The sequence below is a fragment of the Chroicocephalus ridibundus genome, chromosome 1, assembly GCF_963924245.1.
Source record: "Chroicocephalus ridibundus chromosome 1, bChrRid1.1, whole genome shotgun sequence".
In the NCBI taxonomy this organism is placed as follows: domain Eukaryota; kingdom Metazoa; phylum Chordata; class Aves; order Charadriiformes; family Laridae; genus Chroicocephalus; species Chroicocephalus ridibundus.
In genome coordinates, this window is record NC_086284.1 from 220,510,570 (window position 1) to 220,528,104 (window position 17,535).

The 17,535-nt window shown below is 54.2% G+C and overlaps 1 protein-coding gene across 4 annotated transcripts in view; it reads right to left on the reverse strand.

Annotated features, from left to right (window-relative positions):
- The window catches only part of SHANK3 (SH3 and multiple ankyrin repeat domains 3), a 382,593-nt gene that overhangs the window by 231,196 nt on the left and 133,862 nt on the right, over positions 1-17,535 (reverse strand). For all 4 annotated transcript variants that reach the window (XM_063323817.1, XM_063323818.1, XM_063323816.1 and 1 more), the window contains one exon: positions 11,384-11,723. In XM_063323817.1, coding sequence (XP_063179887.1) covers positions 11,384-11,723 — 340 coding nt within the window. The remainder of the gene's footprint in view (positions 1-11,383; positions 11,724-17,535) is intronic.

Sequence of the window (17,535 nt, forward strand, 5' to 3'; positions counted from 1 at the left end):
TCTCAGCCATGCGGCTGCACCACCACTCGCATCCTGACAGGGCCAGGGAGATGCTGGGAGGGCTGGAGCCCCTCTGCTGTGGGGACAGGCTGAGAGAGCTGGGGGGGTTCAGCCTGGAGAAGAGAAGGCGCCGGGGACACCTTCCAGCCCCTGCCAGTCCCTAAAGGGACTCCAGGAAAGCTGGGGAGGGACTCTGGCTCAGGGAGGGGAGCCACGGGACGAGGGGGAAGGGTTTTACGCTGGAAGAGGGGAGATTGGGATGAGATATTGGGAAGAAATCCTTTGCTGTGAGGGGGGTGAGCCCCTGGGCCAGGGTGCCCAGAGAAGCTGTGGCTGCCCCATCCCTGGAGGGGTTCAAGGCCAGGTTGGACGGGGCTTGGAGCAACCTGGGCTGGTGGGAGGTGTCACTGCCCAGGGCAGGGGGTGGAACGGGATGAGCTTCCAACCCAAACCATTCTATGATCCTATAACCCACAACAACCCCAAAATTCACCTCGAATCTTTTGAGGACATCCCCTCCGTGCACAGTGACAGATGAACACCCACGTGCGGGCACGGGGAGGGAGAGGCGCAGGGGCTGTTCTGTTAACAGGACACACAAATGGCAAGTGAGGGACAAGAAACTCACACCAAGACCCTCGCTGCAGGTAGACACCCCTTAAAAAAAAGGTTAAAAAATTAAAAGAGGAAAGAGTGAGCTCTAAGCAGAAACATTCTGTGGATTTAAAAGCTCCTCTGGGATAGCGACATCAGAGCGATGAAGTGGGAGCGGTGCACCGGGAAGGATGCCGGGGGTCCCCCGGCACAGCCAGGATGTCGCTGGGACTCACCTGCCCGCGGGTGGCACAGGAAACGCGCAGCTGCCTCCGCTCAGACCCTACCGGGAACCCCCTGCCGAGGGGGGCTGGACACCCCAGAGAGGCCCCACGGCGGCACCCTGGTCCCGAGAACCACCCACCTCACCAGCAAGCTGAGGGTGAAACAACAAGTGTAAATCTCCGGCAGTAAATCACAAGCACAGATTGCGATGAAGTACAAATTGTGAGAAACGAAGCTGCGGGAGCTGTGTGGCACAGCTGGGTGTGAAGGAAATCGCGTGTCCTTCTGGTAGCTTTAAATGCCATCTCCCGATTTCACTGGCGCCTCCCCTCCTCCGGACAAACCCGGCCGGTTGCTGCTGCACTGGCCGAGCCCTCAGAGCCCCCCTCAGCCCCGCGGCACCACTCCTGTCCTCTGCTCTGCTGGGGACCCCAGGGCTGCACCCAGCCAGGGAACAGCGTCCCATCGAGCGGCAGAACAGCAGCGTCATGTCACTGACATCATTTTCCATCTCATTTTAAACATTCTGATGTTTTGTTCTGTATCTTAACGGGTGAGTCCTCATAAAAAAGCAGAGATTTTTCATGCCGATGCTGACAAGGAAGCCTGTGGGACTGCAGTTAACTTAAAACCCAGCAAAACGCAGAAGCTGTCTGCATCTCCCCCGTGCAGTACACGCTGCCTGTATTTGTCAGCAACCTCCATCAGCCTTTGAAGTCTCACAATTTCCCCTCCTACAAAATAACTACGCCAGGGACCAGCAATGGGAGACGGGGAGCGCGGGAGGCACAAAGACCACTCGGAGGGTTTGAGGGGGCCCCCGAGCCCCAGGCTGTCCTGAATTAGGATCCTGGCCGACTCGGAGAGCTGCCACCAGCCACAGGGTGCCCGTGCCTGCCAGCCCCGGGGGCAGTGGCGCTGCGTCCCCCCGAGCCGGCCACGGGGCAGGAGTCAGGAGCCAGCACCAAGAGCCGGCTCCAGCTCAGGTAGAGGCAGGGACCGGCACTGAAAGGCTTCAGCCCGACAAACAACAGCGTGAGTTTCTGCTATAGTGTTGTCATTGCAGAAGTTATTTTTAACGCGGGTAATTTCTTTTCTCCAAGCTGAAGTTCACGGCACTGCTCTGCATCATACCCCTAAGTGCCTAGTTCCCATATTAACCTCACACGAGGGGAAGCCTATTGACAGCTCTCGAAGCCTTGAGCGTTAGCTCAGGTCAGTGATCCGCTTCCCTTTGCTCTCTCTCTGTTTCCCCACTCCCGTCTCCTGTTTGGCCTTTGCTCCTCATCTCCATCATTCATCCTGCTGCTCCCAGCCCTGTACTATCAAAAAGATCAAAATGCTGTATGGGGGGGAAAAAAACCCACTCTAATGTGTTATTTCTACATCATTGTAATGTTTATCATGTAAAGTTTTAATGTTTTGGCCCATCAAAACTGAAATCCCCTGCTAACAAAATCCCATTACAGCCGAATCCCCCCTCGCCCCATGCCGCCACCACCTGCTAAACACGAATACGTCGGACAGTCCTGTGGGCGTCTGCCATCGCAGTACCCTGACATGGTTTTTCTCTTCCCAAACCTCGATTTGCCCTGCCGGCACAGGGGGGAGGGCAGTGAGGGAATTCTCCTTCGGGACACGCTCTCATCCCGCACTGGGACCTCATCTTGGCCAAAGACATCAGACACCACCAGCATCCACACAAATTCCTCCCACGGAAGGCAGCTTCACCTTGCTCTTGGCAGCTCACGCTGCCTTCCCCAAACCCAGGATCCCACTCCTAGTGGTGCCTTCACTCTCGGATGGTCTCCTAGACCAGCCTCGCTGCCTTATTGATGATCTCCTCTTCCAAAGGTCCTGCCTGGTGCAGCTCTGCCTGGATCATCCAGCGCTTCCTGTACCGCCTTATGGATGTTGTCACCACTTTTGATTTTTCAGGCCTTTCTGATGAATTTCTCTTATCTTTCTGAAACTCCCCTTCGGAAGTTGGCACGGCAAGTGTTTTCAGAGTCTCTCCTCCCCCAAGATGCTGAGCCCAGTAAAACTGTTGTCATTCACTACTCCGTGTTCTCTGGAAGTGGCTATTTCTGTGCAGAGGCAGCGCCACGTGCAGACAAACGCAGCGCGGCTGCTCCCCCGATGGCTCTTGGAGGCAGCAGTCCCTGGGGGGGTCACCAATGGAGCACGGGCCACCCCCCAGAGCTCCGGGCCCAGGACCCACGACCACGGGGTTCTCGCCACCAAGCCCTTCCCCACCAAAGAGCTGCCCCACCGCCAGGCTCCGGCAGCCCCCACATTCCCACACCCCCAGGCTTCAGGTTCATCCCCACATCAGCTCTGCGTCACGTCAACCGTTCAAACTTCAACTCCGCCAAACCTTCCCAAATACTGCTCCAGCCATCATGGATCTAATCTTCTCTTCCACACATCAGATCAGATTCAATGCTAATCCATCGTGTCTCCTCACTCCACCATCACGCCATCACCTTCCTCCACTGCCGGGACCTCCGGCTCACCCAGAACAAAACGGCTCTCCAGGAGGGTCCTGCAAACTCTGCTGTGCTTCAGAAATCCTGCAGTATAGTTTTCAGACACAAAATTCAATGTTTTAACCACCAGAACACACGAAATCCTGCCCAAATGCTCTGCTATTCATTTGGGGGGTGAGTTATGTTTATTGTAAGAGCTGCGTGCATCTCACTCGCTTCGAACCGCTGCAGATTTTTGTAAGGATTTGGAAAGAACGCCCCAGCCGAAAGCTGGGACCACGGTCACGAGGGGCAGGGCAGGCGTCTGCACCCCGCAGAGGAATGGGCTCCACTGGGTGTCTCTGCCTGTCCGATCTAGCCCAATTTTAATTTTGCCCAACTGAAATAAATATTCCTGAAGCTTTGCTGGTATCCCAAACTGACAGCGTATATTCTTATGGGAACTTTGCGGCAAACAGAAAAAGCTATTACAGAGACAAACACGTCTGGCATGGAGGTAATCTCACTTGAATATTGCTCAGATTCCCTTTTGGTTTATCAAAAGTTAAAAGGCGTTTGTCCTAGTTCCTTCAGGCGCGTTTCGGCGTGCATTGAGAGGAGCGGCACGTCTCAGAGACGTTTCGTGGTACGGGTGGTTACTCATACGTTTAAGGTGAGACTCGGTCCTGAGAAGACGTTGTGCCAGAGCGGGTGCACGGCGGAGGGGAGCTGGCTGCGGGGTCTGCAGCAGGGCCCAGCGGAGCGGCCGCCCTGGCCAGGGTGAGGGCTGGGCACCGGCCCCGCAGACGGGGGCACAGTCCCGGGGGACAAGACTCGGCCCCATCGCAGGGCCCGACCCCAGCTGGAGCCCTCAGTGAGGGGCAGGAGAACCGCCAGGGAGGGGGCAGAGACGAGGCCCTTCCAGCTGCTTTACCAGCAAGTTTTTGGAGCCCACTTTTCTCTTTGAGATAGGAGGACAGGACCAGCTGACCTCCAGGTGTCCCTTCCATCATCTTAAATTACTCTGCAAGCCTGTTAGTCCTCTGCAAAACCCCCGTATTTCCTGCACAAGGTCTCTGGTCTGAGAACTGGGGACTCCATCTCCTCGCCACATGTTTCTCCACAAAGCACTGTCCATCCAATTGCTTCCTGGTGGAGCTGGCTTGGGCTGTGGCGTCACTCCAGGAGCAAGAGATCCCCTGCCTACGCTCCTCACCGTCCCACCCTACAATAAAACATCACACCCCGGTGCCGGGCACGGCACTGGCATTGCAGTGCCACAGACAGCGCAGAAGGACCAAAAGCAGCCTGGTGACGCCAGGAGCTCCCAGAGAAGTGGGTGGCTCTTGCACCACCTCCCGCAGGTTCCCCCACCGCCACCCCAGGGATGTATTTTTGCGAAGCCGCCGTAGGGACACCGAGGCTACAGCCGGGACGCGGAGGGGACTCCAATCAACAGCCGGCGCCACGCTGAAAACCGAGAGGCGCAAAGGAGAGAATGAAACAAATTGTGGTAATTTCTTCTCAAATCCCTGATGCAGGAAGAACAAATCAAATGGATCTAACCCTTTCGAAAGCCAGGAAGGGAAAACAAATCGTCTAAGGCTTTTGATAAATAAATAAATAAACGAACCAGTGACTTAGCACTTAGGGCAAGGATCTCATTCACGTTGCGAGGAAAAAAAGGGCTTGGGAATAGTGAATCAGTTCATATTGTTAAAAGTAATAATACAAAAAAAGAGATTGGGACAAGGCATTTATTTTATTAAATCCCCCAAGGAGAGGTCAAGAATATTAGAAATAAAGTCCCCAGGTTCTGGTTGATGCAATAACTGCAGTTTTAGCAATTTCAGAAGAAGGATGTTTGTTCAAGGTGGCAAATTGCCAAGAATCTTCAGGGGAGGCGCTAGAAAAGGATGCTCTCTGTATTCACTCGCCGCTGAAGAGCACTGAGCTCAGAGCAGTTTTTATGGAGAATATCTGCCTGAGCAGGACTCTACCAGCAGCCACGCATCGGCAATTCCCATCCCCTTGTGCGCAGATGCTCACGGATAGGACCAAAGAGGAGGTATTTTGGAGAGCGGGGAGGATAATCCCTGCTTTCCTCGGCACGTGCGCTGCTCGTTAGGCACACGCCAGGGCCATCAGACAAGATGCCCATTCTGATGCAGTGCAGTGTCCTACGTACGCCCCTCTGATGCTAGCTTATGGGACTTAGGGATAATGAGAGATTGCATTTATCCCGAGATCTACTGGGGAAGCATCGGGACACTGACTGTCCAGCAAGCTCTCGGACTACATTAATGACAATCTATTTTTATAGAGAAGGTGCAGAAAGCAGCCATAGAAGTGCTTTTAGAGCTTTGATTCCAAGTGGCTGAAAATGTGAAGTCAGAGGTAACGTTGGCAGGAACAACGATGAAATGATAAGTGTTCGGCACTTCTGAGGAAGAAAGCAAAAAAGACCAGCAAAATACGAGCAGTGCATTTTGAGGCCAACTCCTATACGCTCTTGAACACTGGTGGCAAGGTCTCATGAACTGTGAGGCCAGGGTGGGACAGATGGCCTCCAGAGGTCCCAAACTATTACATGATCCCACAATGGGGAAGGCAAAGGAAAACAGACTTCAGACCTACCCCGACATGGAAGATGCATAAGCAGTGAAGTAAGAAACCACCTAAACCGTAAGACAATCATTGACTTCAAACACACTACACAAACAGGAGTGACTGCCGTGGACAGATGCAAAGGAGAAGCGCAAGCCAACAGAAGTAAACACCTGGACAACACAAGCATGAGCAGAAACGCCACCATGGCGAGAAGCAGGTATTCATTCTGTAAATACACTGACGGCAAGAAAAAGATCCCAGGAACTGCTGGTAATTGTTGGTGCTCCTTTGGCTAACTGCAGAGAGGGAAAGCTTTCAACAGAGGAAACTAAAAACACCAATGAGCCTAATACTTGTTTGTCTTTAAATCATAGGTCAACTGTGAGATCTCAGAGGCAGAGAGTGCAGATCCTACCTGGAAACCAGGAGCGGGAATTAAGTAAGAATATTTGGGTCTGCCAGACTACACATGTGGTAGGAAGTTTAAGAACAGATTGAAGCAATCTAAGAACACCCGAGATCATCTTTGAAGGCTCATGTTATGTAAAGTGTGTCCAAAAGAGTGGAAAATAGCAAATGGCCAAAAAGGGGGAAAAAGAAAAACTAAAGAAATACCGTCACTTCACTTCTTGGAAAAAAACACTGGAGCAAATAACAAGCCAAAGTGTTTGTACTTGCCTAGAAGGAAGCAGTGTGGTAACGGTCAGGAGGGATTTGTCAAGGACAGTCGGCGAGAGGAGCTGGCTCCGAGCAGCAGCTGCACACCCCAGCCCTGCTGGGCTCCCCACGGCTGCCCCGAGACCCCCTGCCCCCCAACCCTCCCTGTCAAAGGAGACCCCCCAGCCCCCCGACCCTCCCCGTCAAAGGGCTGACCAGCAACAGCACCTCCTTTAGCAAAGTGAACGATGGGCTGGAGAAGATCCTTGCCAAACCTACAGGCAGCACAAAGGGGCTGCAAAATACTCCAAAGAACAGGATTAGGGTTTAAATGGATTCTGATAAACTGAAGGTACTAAATCTACGCAGGAATCATCTACTGCACGGGGATTTAGATAGGGAAACGCTGTAGTGGGTTTTGAGGGGGAAAAATCGTGGAGGCTATCACACGTGGAATGTGAGTCAGACATCACACCACTTCATAAAACGCAGCGTGATGAGCTATCAAAACTGCAGCCTGAAAAACACGCAAGGTAACCCTGCTGCCGCACTCCTCTGCTGCTGTGTGCCCGCTCCGGCACCGCGCTGCCGGCAAGGAGTGGGACGGCGGGGGCTGGGAGAGGAGCCGCGGCAGGAGCTCGGAGAAAACGGACCTTTGGGAAGGGCAGGCAGTGGGGGATAACAGCCGACAACGAGGAAAACACGGCAAGCCGTCTGCAGCGTGCACGAGACTGCTGTCAGGGGGAAGCGAGCGAGCTCCTCACCGTACCTATGCAGAGTAAACGTGGCATAACAAACTAGGGGAAGAAATACTCAGATCAAACATTAGAAAACTTCCCAGTGGCGAGGACAGAGGGAGGCAGGAGTGAGGAAAATGCCGGGGCACGTCCACCACCAGGGTTTCCCAAGAACAGGCAGGGTGAGCACAGTCAGCGTTCTGTAGGTTAGACCCTTCCCACCAGTCCCCTCGGGACCCCCCATGAGCCACAACACAACTGGGGCTTCAGAGCCAGCTGCATCGGCAACAGCCACCCCCCAGGGCTCGCTCCAGGAGCAGGTTATTAGCACTAATGCCACCAGAAGGCATTTGGGGACACTCCGTGAGAGGCTCACCCAAGCCTTGCTGGGCAGGATTAACCTCCGGCATCTCCCAGGTCCTTTGCTCCAGGCTCCTGGCAGCCCTGCCCATCTCACTCCAGAGGCTCCTGGCCACGGACCATCCCTCGCCGCAGGGATGGTCCACCCTGGGCTCACACCCACCATCCTGCTCCAAGGTCAGAGCTGTGCTCCACATTCAGCCTCCCCCGGCCGGCTGGGACCCCCACGCAGCCCCCTTGGAGGTCGGGGAGCGCAGACCATGGGAGGACTCGGCCACCAGGACCACTGGCGTGGACAAAGTCATGAGACCGACAAATAACTGCTCCTGCTGTCGGTGGGGCTGAAGGCCGGCACTGAGGGTACCGCTGGCCAGCCCGCAGGTGCAGGAGCTGCTGCTGCGCATCGTTTCTGGAAAAAGTGAAATGCTAACGCTAAACTAATTTTCATTTAAATTCTCTTTGCCATCCTGAATATATTTGCAAAACAATTAGAATTTTGCTGGGAGTTTTTGCCCTCATATTCTGAGAATTTTGGGGCAACGTTGCAGACACTAAATTTTCTTGATATTTACTTTAACAAAAATCTGACCCAGAATCAATTTTTCTGCAAGACACTTCAAGGAAGATGTGAGAGGACCCCGCATGTTTATGGATGCCTCGTCACTTACCACAAAGCAAAGGCTTTCTTGTTTGAAAATAAAACATCCCTAGGAACTGAGTATTCAGATGAGATAGGGATCACTGCACCGCTCTTCCCCAGCCCCGGAGTAAATAAAAGCTCTGTCAAACCAACAGAAACACACTGGGAACCGATGGGGAGAGCGATAAGGACAAACAGCAAGTGAAAGAAATACTGGGTCAAACAAAATACCACTATTAATTAGCTGCTCTAAGCACTTGCTAGCACGCAGCTCCACGCTGAACAGCACCGGTGCGTGCACACATCCGTGTAATTTAAAAGAGTATCAGCCCATGCGACTTGGAGAGCAGCACCCACCCGGCACCACGCGACTGACGGCAACGGCCAGCCCTACACCCGAACGTCCCCTTGGCACTGCCCCCCTCACAGCCCGGGGAGCCGACCCCTGCCCACCACACAAGTGACGCGAGGGGACATGGGACAGCGGCTGTCGGGCTTAAACCCCGCTGCCTCATCAACAGCCTTTGCTCTTCCTCCCCTCTGACTTGTCACCTCTGTTCTTCTCATGTCACTAAGACCTCCTCTGTGCGGCCCCAACAGCTCTGAACTTGCCAGCGCGTACCAGCCATTGAACACGCAGGTTGCATGAATGTGACTGTCACTTGCCCCAAACCCAGCGTAATGACTTTCATAATCCTCCTATCCCTGCAAAAATATACAAATATCTGAAAACAATGGAGTAAAATGCATTTTTATATGCATTTTATAAAATGCATGTGGCCAGGAATAACCAAGTCATCTCCAGCAACCCTTTAAAAGTCTGCACAAGCAGGAGACAGAAGAAAGCGGGGCAGATGCTCTAGCAGCGCTTGGCAGCAGCATGAAGGGGCAGCTGCCTTCCTCTGCCCTTTCTGGGTACTCGCGGAGCTGCGATGGATGGCCCGGCAGCAGCCCTCCCCCTGGCTTCAGCACGGAGCCGGGCAACCCAGGCGCAAAGGCTCAGCGGGTACTTTGGAGGTCTGGGCACCGAGCGGAGCCTGGAGCCGGCCGAGCATCCTACCCTCCCGCGCTCCGCAGGGAGCACACAGGCGATGGGGGGCCGGCAAACGGGCCAGCAGCTAGCCGGGTTGGAGTCGGCAGCACAGCACACTAGCCACTGGCCACCGGCTCCTCCAGCAGCACTACAGACCTGCTTTTGGAAGCTCCCTCATGCTGCTGCCCTCGGCAGACCCCCAAACCCCTGGCACCCCCGTGCCCAGCCATGCTCCCACTCTCCCCTTGCCAGGAACTGCCCCAGCTGCTGCCTCCCACCTTGCCATCAGCTGCTCCAGGTATTTTTGAGAATTATTCCAAAAGCTTATTGATTATAAAAGCCCACACCAACCTCCTAATGCTTTTATAATCATACTGTGCTTCTGGCTTCAGCAAGTCCCACGGCAGCGAGTTCCCCAGATAATTGTAGGGTGGGTAAAAACCACTGTTTCGTACTGCTTTTGAGCGTGTTTGCCATTAATTTCACGGCACGCGCCTTTCTCCTTCTGCCATGAGACAGGCAGAGGTTCCCCATTTCCCTCTGATAAACCATTCAGCATTTTCAATATTTTTAACTTATTTCCTCCTATTCATCTCGTTTCTAAGGTAACAATCCTGCTCTTCTAAATCTCTCTTCAAAGCAGAGAGACTTTTTTTCTCATTCCTGATCATTTTCACTGCACCTCCGAAACCCTTTAACTCACGCTCTTCTTGCTGACTGGTAGTGCCCAGCCAGGGATGCGTTCCCCCCCGGGTGCCATCATTGACGTGACCAAGGCATTAGCCCGTTTTCCATATTGCCATCCACCACACTGCCAAGTCGTCTGATACTGCTGCATTTTGTACTGAAGTTGCACACTGAGCGGAGGCCTCCACTGAGCTGTTTAGAAAACATCTTGCAACTTGTCCTGAGTTAAACTATTAATTAAGAATCCCAGCAGACACGTGAGTGATGCAATTTTTTTCCCTCTAGTAGCTATTTTACATTTATTTTCATTATTTTTTATTCACTGACATGTTTCTTTTTCCCCAAATTCTTTAGATTACCTCAAAGGGCCTCAGAGCTGTGTCTGCTACGGAGTTAATGTAAATACCATCTGCAGACTGGTTCTTCAACACTCAAATCCATTTCTTGGCCATTAGTCAACACAGCTATAACCCAGACCTGGTACCCACTCCTCACACTCCTGCTCTGGCCTCACGGTATCAGTGTTTCTCGTCAGCCCTTTCTGAGCAGACGCAGTTTTACATCAGCTGCTTTAGACCGCTCCTTTACATCAGCCATGGCCGTGGTCGCTCTCGCCTCTCCCCTAACAGAGGGCTTCCGAAAGCAAAGCCTGACCCCAGTGGTCACCCAAGGGACCCTCGGCCACGAAGGCTCCCCAGCAGCACCTCTGCCGTCCAAAGCGAGCAGCCGCATCCTCCCGGATGGGAACGGGTGCCCCCGTGCCTGGCTTCCAGCCGAAGGCAGACACCGGCTGTGGCGAGCAGCGTCAGAGCCCACGTTCCCGTTGCACATGGCCAGCAAGTGGCGGGGAGCAGTGGCAGCGCAGGAGGGTCACCTCGCTCCCATGCCTACAGGCCACCGAAGCCACCCGACGCGCAAGGAAGAACTCCTGGTGTCGCTCAGCAGGTCGAGCGAGGGCATCCATCAGCTGCTCCCGTCCCCGGGGCAGAGCCGTGCCATTGCCCGGGCCCACAGGCAGAGTACCAGTAACCGCCATAACCGCAGGGCGGTCGGGTCACATTAGGTGTTGGCTTATCTGCAATGTACCACCTCGAAGTATTAGTTTTCAAGATGCATTCATTGTCATAGCAACGACAAGTGCAACGCGGCATTGATGTACTTACCATTTTTCTGAGATGTGAGATTAGACCGAGGGCTGAAGGGGACATAAGATTAGACCGAGGGGGAGAAGACTGAGGAGAAAACCCCCTGGCGCTTGCTCCGGGCCCCGGACGTGGAGACACACGGCCGCATTGGGCTCCACTGTCTGTCCTGCTCCCCACCCGCCGCCCAAGGTCCCGCTGGGCTCCACCTGCCTCCCCCATCCCCTTACCTGGCCTTGCCGCGGCTGCTCCTCCGGAGCGTGGGCAGGTCGGCCTCCTTCTCCTCCTGCACCCGCTGCAGGGACGGGGAGCGGCTGTGGGCGCTGCGGGCGCTGCCGGAGCTGGCCAGGCTGCCGTCCCCCGCCCCGGCCCCCGCCGCCGCCTCCTGCATCTGCGCCAGCAGCTGTGGGGGCAGGCTGCGGAGCGAGGGCACCGGCGAGTAGGAGGCCCGGCTCTCCGCCTTCAGGTTGTTGTCGCTGGCCGAGCGCTGCAGCATGCGTGGGGACGAGAGGCCGCCGGCGCCCAGGATCCGTCTCCGCTTCGTGTAGCTCGGTGTTTCTCTAAAAGGCACTGCAAAAGAGCCGGGGAAAGCGGCATTAGCTACTGGGCACATGGTGCAAAACCAGTGTTGGCTCAGGCGGGAAGATGGCGGCAAGGCAGGAGGGCCAGGAAAGCACAGGGAGCTGGGCCGGGAGGGCAGGACCAGCCAGGGCAGAGGAGACGGCAGCTCCGCCTGCTTCCAGCTCCACTCCCTGCACCATCCAGGGGAAACCGCCCCGGAGCACATGGGGCAGCCGAGCCTGACCGCGGCACCCTGGCGAGGAGAGGACTCAGAGGTGGCATCTCGTGAAGCATCGAGGAGCGCTGGCAGAGGGGGAGGCAGTGCCAGCAACGGCACCTGGGGAGGTGCGCGGGGACACCAGCGGGACCCCTGCCAGCCCATCTCCAGCTGCCACCCCGGCTTGGAGGGGGACATTGACACTGGCAGTAACCCTGCCCACCGCTTACTCTTCTGTTTCGGAGGCAGGGAAGGTCTAACTCTAGAGCTTCAGGCATGTGCCAACTGCAAGCCTAGAAAAGGCAGGGCATGGAACAAAATACCAGCTACTCCCTGCCCTACCTGGCCCCCACCCAACCCTCGGAAGCGCGCAGAAGAAACGGACCTCACGCAGCCACCCGAAGAAGCAGACTCCTGCCTCTGCCTGCAGCTCTGCAGAGGGAGAAGGAATGGAAACGGGGAACCCGATGCGGCCGCAGGGGAAGAGGGCTCTGCTGCGGAGCCACAGCACTGCAGACCACAGGTCAGGAAAGACATATTTTCCTGAATTTTCTTTAATGAATCCATTTCCATCCTGAAACTTAACATGCTTTAAGTTTGTCCGACATGTGTGGCAACATGCAGCCGGGAATCCAGAGGTGACAACACCCAGCCCATTTCTGGTGCAAACGTAGTGTCAAAAGCAAGGGGACAGGTAAAGCACGCAGAGGTCTCCCGCGCTCCTGCTCAGAGGCGCGCTCAGAAGCGCTGTGATCCTGCTAACAGGGGACCAGGCTGCCCAGAGAAGCTGTGGAGTCTCCTTCTCTGGAGATATTCAAAACCTGCCTGAACGTGTTCCTGTCCAACTGGTCTGGGTGACCCTGCTTTGGCAGGAGGGTTGGACTAGATGCTCTCTAAAGGTCCCTTTTAACCCCTACAATTCTGTGGTTCTGTGACCTCATGCCCCATCTGCATTCAACACTCGCCTGGCTTCATCCTTTCAAGGCCACCCCTCCCATGGCATCGTGCACAAAGGTGTGTGAGCCCTGAACATGCTCCGATGGCCACCGCCAAGGGGCTGCGGAGGACGGGAGCAGCCGAGGGTCCAGGCAGGACCCTGCCCGACATTGAGTGAGGCCTCAGACCCGTGTCATCCCTGACCCAACACCCTGAAGGCCCTTCCCAGCTGTGCCGCACAGCCACACTTGGACTATTTTTCTGAGGAATATTTTAGGTTCAAAGTACAAGAATTTCAGGCTGCTGTAAATCTTCCTGTTGTCATAGCAATGCGATGCCTTTGCTCTCCGATGAGTTTTAACCACGCGGTGGAGGAATTTCTGCCGTCAGCGTCCGTGCTCCCTGCAGCGGCTCAGCCCAGCTCCCCACAGCCTCGGCACTGCCAGCCCCCCATGTCCTGGCCACCCTGACAGGAAAACGTGGTCAAAATGGTCACCCAGAGGCCACGGCAAGGAGGGATGTTGGACGGAGAGAAGCAATGTCTGGGCCGTGGATGTGATGCAGTCCCTGGCATAAAACGCGCTGTGGATGCAGCGCAGGACTGTGGCAGGCAGGACGCAGGTAGGACGCTGTCCTACCACCACAACACGATGGAGAAGCCACAGTCAGGGCTAACTACAACCGTTCCACAGGCAATGCTGAACAGGTTTGGCTGCCGACTCAAGTTCATGTGTCATCCAGGTGTATGATAGATCTCCAGGAGACATTTAATTTTTTACTACATCACTTCTCATAGAAAACCACTTAAAAAAGTCAGAGAAGCAAATATTAAATGGATGCATGTCAGGGTAACTGGCAGATGTGAAAATTATTAGAAATTGGAAATAGTGACTGGAAACACAAGGAGGTTTCTCACTAATCTCAAAAAGCTGTTCTCAAACCAAGCCAAGTCAGTAACTTTAAGCATGGTTCTTGGAAAAAAGTGCAGAATTACTTTTAGGGAAAGTGCCGAACGCTGCCTAGTGATGAACCTTCCCAAAACTGAAGACCTTCCCAAACTGAAGGCCAAGGCACGTGCTGGTCAAATGAGTACACATCCATGGTGTGCTTCCAGGGACCAACACCACAGGTGAAACCAAGAGATGACATGATTGGCACCTGAGAAAGGCCGTGAGCTCGCAGCATAACCAGACACGAGCTCAGTGCCGTTCTGCCAGAGCAGAGTCAATCTGAGCTTGTTAGGCCTAAGCTGGGGAACAGTGACGCCCCAGAGAGGTGGTCTCAGCGGTGCTCCATCGGTAGGCAACGCCACAGCTGCAGAAATGCCAAGTTTGGATCTACACCCTATGAGAATTTTGGTAAACAGGAAATATTCAGCAAGAAAAAAATCAAGATCTAGAAATCTTGATCTAGATCATCTTGATCTTGATCTAGATCTAGACCATCCCTCCCCCCATTCTCAGAGAAGGCAGGACAGCAGCCAGCCCTTTGCAGATGACCAGTGCCACTCGTGCTCCACACCAGCTGCTCAGGCTGCACCACCCCCATGCACGTCCGTGACTAGGAGGAGGCAAAAAAGGGCCACTCAAAGCACCAGAACTACAGCCAGACCCGTGCCGAGGTACTGGTCCCCTTCATCGCTCTTCCATGCGCGACTGGGATCAGCATCATTGGTCTTGACACCAAACCAAGAAAGAAAGAATAGAAAAAACAAGAGGGCAACGACAAAAACTTCAGACAGCAGGAGTTGGCCTGGGCTTGCTTTAGTGTGTTTTATAAATTAATTATTAGTTTCTTGATATTAATTGCTTAGGAAAAAAATCCTAACTGTATGTTGAACTGATGATAGGCAAGCTTACTCTAAAATAATCCTATTGACGAGCTGCTTTTACCAAGGTGGCAAGAGAAAAGGGAAAAAGAAAAGAAGAAACAAAGCAGATATTTATCTTGCAAGGGAAGAAAGAAGCACGCCAGGCAGGAGGTCCTGTTGGTCTGTGCTAGATCTCCTCTGCTCCTGGTTGTCTGAGCTTAACTGGAAAGCAGAAAGCCTGTCCCAGTCCCCGCTCTCCCTGCTGCGACTGGCAGACTTCACACCAGGGAGACGTCGAAGGTGTCAGGGTCAGGAGGGGGAAGATCAGCATGGTCCGTGGCAAGACATCCACAGCAAGTGCCAATTATTGGGCAATGAGCCACAAACAGGTTGCTCAAGGACTCACTGGTAAAAGGAAAAGTACTTTATAATTCTTGACACAGGTCAGGGCAAGTGCTTTAATTTAGCCTGTCAAATAAATCACCTGGTCACCCATTTCCACACTCTACCAAGAGCAGTCATCACCTTATACATTCAAAGTGCTCCCTCCCAACACCAAAATTATAGCATACAGGTTAAAAACAAAGAAAAAGATAACCTCTGTCTCAGATTCACACCAGAAGGAAGAGCAGAGGGGCTGGAGAAAGCAGCCCAGGACCACTCTGCTACTCATGAATCCCCCATCAAGTGTAAGATTCCTTGAAGCACAACATAACACAGCATTTACAGGAGTAAACGAGAAGGTATCCAGGTCTCATAACAGGTTGTAAAGCTAAAGTTTCCTGAGTATTTGATTCCAGAAGCATGCTAGGAAGACAGTATTACAGCTGCAAAGGCAGTCTCTTGAAAGACAGGACATACCTGCACTACCTTTGTAATTCTGATGCGGCCCCAGTGCACAGTAACCGCACACGAGGTGGGATTCAGACAGCATATTTCATTTGCCGAAGTGGTATTTACAGGCAAGGGAGTCACATGAGTCCCAAAACTGAGTGGCAAAGCCTGCTTCCAGCACTATCACAGGAGCACAGACTTTCAGCTGATTTACCTTTAGATTACGGAGCGTTAGGTAACAGCGTTACCGAGACTCTCTGGTGTCCAAGCGTGCTCTGATGGCTCCTGCAGCTGCAGCCAAGGACCTGGGGTGTCTACCCTGGCACATAGACAAGAGCTCAGGGGGACTCAGCAGAGCCCTCAGGAGCCTCCAAGCAGAGGTGCGGGCGATGGAAACCTCACCTGCCCCAACGCAGTGCTTTGCTTCTGGCACCTGGGTGCCTCGGGGCCCATTCCAGGGCTCCTGTGCAGCCGAGAAGGCAACTGGACCGAGATGAGATGTTTCTGCACAGAGGTTAGAGAGCTAGAATGGGAGTACGTTCCCGGAAAAGCCTGGCTTTCACTGAGAACGCCGATGAGCACACATCCAGGCAGCTTCACAGGAGGAGGGCGATCAGAGGAACGCAGCTACCTCCTGTGAGCAATGCAGGACTTCTCTCCCCAGATGCTCCAGAGCTTTTCCAATGCCCTCATCTAAGCACAGACTTGTGTCCAGCCAGTCTGGAAGCTCTGCAGGTAACAGCAAAAGCCTGGGTCTTTCTGGACAGAAATTAGATATATTCAGAGAGATTCGACCATGTTCTTGGCTGTGACACACAACGAGGTAGAGACAGCAAGGGAGACAAAATCTGTTGCATGTGGCAGAAATGCAGGAGAGAAGACTGTCTGTGCCACAGCCAGATGGCAAAAAGGACAGGAGAGATACCCACTTTGCGTGGGATGTGGGCTGGGGCAAGTCCGTAAAGCAGATCCTGAAGCAAAAGAGGAACCGGTGGAGGCAGTTTGATGTCGAATGGTGCTGTGGGTGCACTTATTTGCATGAGAAAGCCCAGCAGGAGACCAGCATTTGGCATGGTCACAAGAGCGGCAAAGGCACCAGGAACACATCGGGGCTTCAGCAGACAGAAAACTGAGGCCACCCCGTACACGGGGCAGCGATGCGGGCAAAGGACGACCGCAGTCTGCACTGACGGCAGAGCCTGGCTCGGTGCTGCAGCCCTCTAGGCATCCTCTCCTTCTGTTTTTAAATTGGCCTCTCCGAGGAGAGGTAAGCAAGGGACCAACAACCCTAACGCGTGGTTTGCTGCTTACTCCTCTCCTGGGGGAGCACCATGTGTTCAAAAGCAAGAGTCTTGGGGAAACCCTCTGCTGTTCTGAGGGAGAGGGGTGAAAGACAAGAACACTGGAAGCGCTGAATTAACCGTAACTTTGTTTTGAGCAGCATGCTTCAGAGCCCCTGGCTCCCTAACAGAGCCAACGCACAGACCCACCACATGCTCACCACAGCCCAATTACATCTGTGCGGCTACATCCTGCAGCATACACGGTCTCCAGACCGTGCAGCAATCCCAGCACCACGTAACGTCTCCAGAAGGCAGGAGGAGCCTCCCTCTGCCGCGCTCTCCTGCAGGACGGCCGGCGCTCAGCGAGGATGCTGCGGTCCCGCCTGCTCCGCTGGCTCTAACTCCGAGGACCAGCCCCCTCCAGCGCAGCAGAGTGGCTTCATTCAGCCAAAAATCAGGTCACCCTCAGCTTTACAGAGAGCTTAGTCTTCTTTCGTTCAGAGGGACGTTGAGCAAGGTTTCCCTCATGCTGCTCTCCCTGTTGCACCCTCTGCGCAAGCCCCAGCTGGTCACCGAGATGGGACCCTGCCCCATCCCCTGCCGGCCACTGTCACCGCAGTACGAAGGACTGAAATCACGCTCCTCGGCAGAGAGAAGGCAGCCGTAAGGGAGGGCTGGAGAGGGCTCCCGGCAGGCTGGGGATCTGCTGCAGGACACGAGATGTGTCTCACCCAACAGCTT